The following is a 7,689-nucleotide window of genomic DNA, read 5'->3' on the forward strand; positions in this document are numbered from 1 at the left end:
GGCACATAACATTCTCCAGCTCAGTCCATAAAAGAGAGAAAATTTTGTGAACAGGATGAAGATTAAGGAAGTCACAAAAAAAAAAGAGAAAAACATTTTTCCAAAATGTCATTTTTTAAAATGAACTTTAGCATTAATTGTCATTAATTAAAGAAAAAGTGGAACTAAAAAATTTTAAGTTTAATGAGATTTTTGGTTAATTTATGAAATTATTATGATTTTTTTAGGTTATGTCTTGAGTTTAGAGTGTATGGAAAGGAATTTATGTTGACTTATTGAAGGATAAAGGTTGCCGGGTTGCATATTGAAGATTTACTGGTGGACTGTCGATTTTTGTGGCATTTTAGCTATGAATTTTATTAAAACCTCCACAATTCTTTATGATTTATTGAAATTCGTTGCATTTTAAGTAATTTGGAGGTTATAAATTCATAGAAAATTTCCATAAAGTATAGACACAAGCTAGCTATTTATCCAACTATGCAACGCGAGATCAGGCTTATTGCTGTCATTCGCTGGGCACTCTTCCAGCCACACTAACAGCAATAATCCAAAAATCAGACCTTTTTCCTTCCCCAAACCATCAATTTTTCTTCCTTAGTTTCGCAATTTTTCATATGAAAAAAAAAAATTGTAAAATAAAATTTAATTAAATTTTTTAAAATTGTTGTGATGCCTCGGAATGAGCAATTGCAACGATTTTTATTTTCGTCATTGGGCTATAGCGGGTAGGGGCTCATTCGTAACTACATTCATTGTCATTCCGATTTCCAAAAAAAAAAAATTTAAAAATCCGTCAATGACGTCACGAAAAATTCAAAAAAAAAGTTAAATGACTGAAAATTTTCGTGCATAATTTTCCGATTTTAATTCACTTCCGTGTCGTTATTGACTCTACGTACGGTTAATTCATTGTGGACTCTTTGAATTCCTTAAATCCTTCTTCTTATTTTAAGGCTTCAAAGTCTTCATTTATTGAGTGATCGTACACAAAACTATGGAAATGTATAGAAAATAACATGTTCTTAATTAGCAATGTAGTTACGCATACTCGTTTCTCAATGGCGACCCAAAAGAAAAAAAAAATATTAATATTAATGATGAAAAACTTAATTATAATTAAAAAGGGAGAAGAAAAATAAAAAAAAATCATTATAAATCATATATATTATTAGTTTAAAAATGATAAAAAAAAGTATTTAAATATATGATAATGTAAAATTCTGATGAAGTAAAAATTCATAGTGAGAGTTATGATTTCTCTAAATAAGGAATTATAAGGATAACATACACAAAAAAAAGAAGGAAGTAAGAAAAAATTATAAAAAAAATTGATTATATGAAAAAAATTTGCATGTTCTAAATGATAGACACAAATACTTTGATTGTCGATTTAAAAAAAATTTGCGGAAATAAACCCGAAAAAGAAAAAAAAAAAATATTAGATTAAACTCAAAAAAAAGAATACAGAAATGGAATATATAGAAGTTCATGATTTCTCTAATTCATTTTCCGGTGAAATTAACTAAGAATAAATAAAAAATTCAATTCATAATGGAAATGTCATTAAATAAAAAGGTGAAATGGATGAAAAACAAATACACAACACTTACTTTACATTAAATAAAGATGAAAAATTAGAAAAAAAACTACAATTGATTCACTAGAAATTCATTGAAAAAAATCAACAACTAATTGTACATTTCGTAGGATTGAGGATTGAGAAAAAAAAACATGTAATGTATGATGAAAATAAAACAAGAAAATTTAAATATATGTGATTATTAATTCTAAAAGAAAAAAATACTTTTGGTTTTCCTTCTTTTAGCTTCATTTAATTTCAGAAAATTTATCGTTAAACTCTTCAATCATGTGTTCGCTAAAATTCCTCTTAAACCGTTACCAACGGTTTTTTCAAATTCAAACTAATCCGAACGATTTCAAATTTTCAAAAAATTCGTTTTTTCTTTACAAGCCTCAGATTCAATTTTACCATAAATTCCTATTATTTCTCCTTTCAAATCCTCTAAAGATCCAATTCTACTATTCTTTTATCCAAATTCCTAAATTAAGCATTAAAAACTTCTCAAAAACAAAATTACCCAACAACCTTTAAAAATTCAAAAACCGCGGCTTATAAAAGAAACAAAAAAACATTCGGGCCATGCTTATTTTGTTTTGAAATTTCAATTAAATTAAAAATGAATTCTTTTAAGAAAACTCCTATACAGAACTTCACAAAAGGATCGGTAGTGACGACAGAAGAGTGCAAATATTGGAAGCAACTTGGGGTAAGCATTAATTACCATCAAAATTAAGAAAAATTCATTAATTCCATAAATTTTTTAGAATCCAGTGTTTATCAAGGAATATGGATCAATTAATTACATTGATTTTAGTCCAATTCAACCATACAACTTTGCAGCAACATGTTCACTTCGTGTACAGATCTATAATCCACTTACCAAATTAGTATTGAAAAATATTTCAACATTTCAAAAAGAAGCTTTTGGCGCAACATACAGAAAGGATGGAAAATTGCTTGTTGCTGGAGATGAGGAAGGTAAAATCAGATTATTTGATACAAACACGAAAACAATGCTTAGATTGTTTTCTGGACATAAAGCTCCTGTCCATAGAACATATTTCCTGTCAGATCTTCATCATATAGTCAGTTTCTCCGACGATAAAACAGTAAAGTTGTGGGATGTTGCGACTGAAAGATTTATGACTACATTTAGAGGACATAATGACTATGTTCGTGCTGGTGCAACAAATCCAATCAGTCCACATACAATTCTCAGTGGTGGATATGATCATGTAGTTAAAATGTATGATACAAGATCAAATAATTGTGTCCTGTCTGTGAATCATGGAAGTCCAGTTGAATCAGTTTTGTTCATTCCATCTGGTGGCATATTCATCAGTGCTGGTGGAACTGACATCAAATTCTGGGATGCTGTAAATGGAGGACGTCATTTAGGAAATATTTCACAGCACACAAAGACTGTCACTTGTCTTAGCATGTCAGCTGATGGACGGCATTTAATATCAGGCAGTTTGGATCGACATGTCAAGTTCTTTAATACTGCAAATTATCAAATGATCCATAATTTGAATTACACAAATTCAGTGCTGAGCGTTGGAGTGTCAAGAGATGGAAATACATTAGCAGTTGGTCAAGTGGATGGAACATTAGCAATACATAGACGAGAAGAGAAGTTTGAGGAACAGAAAGCTGATGAAAAGCGTGAAAAGAGACGGAAGCAGAGAAATCTTATGACCGATGAATTTGTTCCAAGACCTGAAAAACGAGAATCAAAGAACTACGACAACAGTTTAAGGACTTTCGAGTATGCAAAGGCTTTAGATCAAGTCATGAATCGATATTGTGTGAATAGAACACCGGAAGTGACTGTAGCTATTATTCAAGAATTAATTAGACGTAATGGACTTAAGCAGGCACTTGTCAATCGACAGCAAGATTCATTAGCCAAAATCATCACATTCTTTAATAGATATATTGGTGATGGCAGATTCACAAGAATTCTCATAGATGCTATTGACATATTCCTTAATGTCTATGAGTCACAATTTACGACACTTTCGCCAAACATCCAGCGACTTATTGTGGAACTAAATCGACGAATTAAGGTTGAAGAGGATATGACATTACAGTTCTTAAAGTTAGGTGGATCACTAGACATGGTAATTAATGCTGCTGAAATATCATATGAAAATCAAACAAATTTGGTTGACTTAACAGCCACAAAGTTACAGCCAACAGAAAATGCAATGAATGCTACTGTTATTAAAATTTAAAAACTTTTTATATGGAATAAATGCTTAATTATAAATATTTTATTTGTTCAGATTGTCCAATTCACTTTGAATAGCTTCTATCTTGTCAAATAATTTGCTCAGTTCTGCATGATTTAGGTCCTCAAATGATATTTCCTGTGCTTCTGATTTTAGTCTTATTGTGGCTTTTGGGATCTTGCATTTCTGATTCAGCGCATCTGATAATGTCGTTTTTATATCCCAATACACTTCCTCGTCTGTTGATCCAGTACTGCTCATGTCTAAGTTTGTTATCAATGCACGGGAAGCTTCAGAATAAAACTGAATTAAAATCTGTGCCTTTTCTTGTGAGAATCCAAGGTCATTTAAATCACTCTGTAACTTAATAGGTGATAAGATGAACAAATTGAATCTCTGGACGAGATAATATATAGTTTTGAGGATCAAATCACTTTCCTCTTTTGTAACTTCTGTGTTCTTAATTTCTAGTTCCAAAATTGCTGATAAATCATCAGAATTTTTTGAAATTTCATTGATTTTCTTCAATGTCACTTCGAATTCTTCATCTGATAATTTAAGGCATTTGTTGATTCCATCGAGAAATCGCTTCTTTTTGTGATACCACATTATTTTGATTAATTAAAGTTATTTTTGTATTGATTGAGAATTTCTTGTGAATTTCGTAGGTTTTGTTTACTGGATTAGTATAGTTTGAGTGCTTTTGGGTGATTCTTTTGATATACAGCAGAATTACAGTAGTTTAAAAGCTGGATAGAGCAGAAAACGTAAATTAATAAATTTCTTATCTTTTTGTTTATTTCTGTAAATTTAGTCACTTCAGAAAACCGTTAAAATTCAAATTTACAAAATGCATCCTCTCAGTTAAGCAATATTTGAATTTTTGAATAACGGACGAATTTTTAAGTTTAATTAAATAACGCAAATGTTCTAGGAAATAAATGATAATTATAACTTGATATTATTCCAAGAATAGTTGTGCTTTATGAAGCATGTGTAGTTATGCACATCCATGGAATTTAAAATTTCAAATCTTAAAGCCTTCAAGCCATAATCCTTAATAATTTTCCATCTAATTTAACTTTCAAGGATAGCTTTTTATATTCACCTCTAACAGTTCCGATAGAATTTCTTCGAAACTACTTGAGTATCTAATTAATTAGCCTGAAGTAAAGTTCATTGAAATTTGAATATTTTCGTATAACTTAAAGCTATTCGAGACCTCCAAGAATGGATATACTTAGCAGGATATAGAAAAGAAAACTTTAAAACAGCAATTGAAAGTTTCTATTAAGTTATTAAGGTGTAAGTTACGAAACAACAAACTGTAAAGTGAGAATTCTCATGAAAATCAATATTGAGCATAAAAATCCACGGAATCAACTTTGATCCCATCCCAAAAACAACAGATTCAATATCACCCCACAGAAAAATACACAATTATGTACATCCTCAAGCAGCCTAATGCTCGAATGAATGGGTGATATGTACAGACGCTATATCTATTGTAATGAAATATTTAATTTAACCGTAAGAAGTCTCTCGAGTATTCATGATACGCGTTATCCTCTTTCTCTCTCTCCTCATTCAAAAGTATCTTATCTATCTTCAAGCATAATCATCTGTCGAGTACAAAAAAAGGAGAGTAAAAAAGAAGAAGGAATCATTTTGAAGGGGTTCGTTTGGATGTTTTGTAACGTTTTGGTATCTTAGACATCCTATTCAGGTAAAATAGTGGAATTTAAATAGAGTTGTCTACATATGATACTTAACTCTGAAACGAGTATTGTAGCTACGTAATAGACTATTTAATGGAAAGGAGTTCTAGAAATGATATGAGCTAGAGTCACTGCTACTCTTTGAATTATGTAATTCCTTGTTTTTTTTATAGCTCGGAACCTTGCTCTCTTAAAAAATTATTTTGGAATGAGATTCCTATAATTCTTTGAACGCTGTATCATGATCACTTTGCCATTCAGTGTAACCCTGATAACTCAGTGGTAGCATGCAACAAGAATTGTAGGACGTGGGTTCGAGTCTGATTCGGAATCCGTTGTTCCAAATTATGCATTTTCTGTAAGATCAACAATTATGAAAACAGGAATTGAACTCGTGACTTTCCGGCTTCGTGATCTATCCATCTTTATGGAGTTTTCGGTTATGCTCATTCCAGTAATGTCAAATCCTCAAATTATGCTCTCTGATATGTGTTACCAAATTCTTTAGTTTTGCTCAAAAATAGTTGAGAAACATCGTACTTAGCTATCAGGGTTGCAACAAAGATTGGAAGAATGCAAGCTTAAACTATAAATTTGCCCAAGATCTACCTTATTAGTGTGGCCAAGTACGTCGGCATGATGTTGCAAATGAAATGAAACATTTGCCCAATTTAGTCATGGTATCAACAAATTTGTAAGTATGACCAAAGTTTCGTCAATACTTCATGTCGCAAATCAGCATGCCCAATATTATTGTATTATCTTTGAAGTACCTATCCCAGTGGACAATCAATACCAAAATTTGATCAAGTTTGTTCATTTGAGTCAGCATTTGTATTATCTTGTGAAGTAGCTTATGTTAAGAAGCCCATCAAGCTACTTACCCTTAAAAATTACAAAAATATGTGACACAATATCTAAACGACCCACAAAAAATCACCCCAGAAAGAATGGAAACCTTTTTATGAATAAAATTGCCCTATTACAAAATATCTATCTAGATAGGATGATAATATCAAAAGCACACATACATTCGAAAAGGGAATGGAATGAAAGGAAATTATGCCACATACACATTTTTCCGACCATTTACAACATTTTTTTATTCCCATTTCTTTTTTTATATTTCCACATCTACAGCATCAGCATCATCATCGTCATGAACATACACAAACACCCTCCCTGCCTATGTTCAACACCCTACTTGCAAATATAAATATGGCGAAGCTTAACACCGAAAGTGGTGGCGTTTCCAAAGCAACGGATACAAAACTTGATAGAAGGGAACCAAAAAAGATTGTTTTGTGTAAAAAAGATTCACGAGCATTTTGTGTACACATGCTGACATTTTATGGACTTTGCCATTACATGAAATGAAAATTCAGTTAAGCATGATATTATACTGTGATTTTTTTTACTTCTTTTGCCTCACCGAAGGGGATTTTTTTTTTTAATTCTACTTTTTCTTTCCTTTCACCGTCGTCATCCACATCTCATCTTCATCATCGTTGTTGCTGTTGTTGTTGTTATGTGAAAGGAAAGAAAAAAAAAGGAGGTGAATTTTTTTAGGCAGTTTTTGTGATGAAATTGTTATTGGAATATTCAGATTTTCTTGACTGGATTAGGCTTGATTAAGGCAAACCTTAGGCTGGATGTTTGAATTTCAAAATTTGTTGTATTAAGGTTTATTAGTTGGAGTCAGGCTTCCTTGAAGCTTCAGTAATTTAGGGATCATAACTATAACTGGATCATAACCTAATTGCAAATTCTTAAGATTAAAATTACTATCCCGAAATTACTATAGCACAATTAGTTTTACCTGAAATCTCTGCTCCGGAAGACTTAAGACGGGATTTTTCCAGGATTCCGGTCCCAAAATCAAGAAAGCATAAGTACAGTGTATTTGCTACGACATCGCTTCGCCACCGTATTAACGTTAAGACACGAAATTACACCGTACTGGCACCGTGACGTTTGATTTCGACTCATTTATTCGACAAAATAATGCGATTCGTTTTATTATACCGCTCGGAGATGAAACTAATTGAAGCTGAGGGCTTCCGATGCCGAGACCAATAACTTCGGCAATTCTAGTTGAAGCATGTTGCCTGAAATTTGCCCCTGGATTTCTAAATGCCGCAGGTTATTCTTC

General features: G+C 31.7%; 2 protein-coding genes across 2 annotated transcripts; one reads left to right on the forward strand and one right to left on the reverse strand.

The window, feature by feature from the left end:
* Positions 1 to 2,154: 2,154 nt before the first annotated feature.
* Positions 2,155 to 3,859, forward strand: LOC139085751 (U3 small nucleolar RNA-associated protein 15 homolog). The gene is made up of 2 exons (XM_070633895.1): positions 2,155 to 2,291; positions 2,350 to 3,859. The coding sequence occupies exons 1-2, from the start codon at positions 2,202 to 2,204 to the stop codon at positions 3,820 to 3,822; spliced, it is 1,563 nt and encodes a 520-aa protein (XP_070489996.1). The 5' UTR covers positions 2,155 to 2,201; the 3' UTR covers positions 3,823 to 3,859.
* Vlet (COMM domain containing 10 protein valette) lies at positions 3,809 to 4,529 on the reverse strand. Its single transcript, XM_070633896.1, has one exon. It carries the CDS (start codon positions 4,426 to 4,428, stop codon positions 3,862 to 3,864), a length of 567 nt encoding a protein of 188 aa, XP_070489997.1. The 5' UTR covers positions 4,429 to 4,529; the 3' UTR covers positions 3,809 to 3,861.
* Between the last annotated feature and the right edge of the window lie 3,160 nt (positions 4,530 to 7,689).

The sequence above is a fragment of the Chironomus tepperi genome, unplaced genomic scaffold (genome assembly GCF_022539635.2).
Source record: "Chironomus tepperi strain 1889 unplaced genomic scaffold, CSIRO-AGI_Ctep_v1 contig_82, whole genome shotgun sequence".
NCBI classification, from domain to species: domain Eukaryota; kingdom Metazoa; phylum Arthropoda; class Insecta; order Diptera; family Chironomidae; genus Chironomus; species Chironomus tepperi.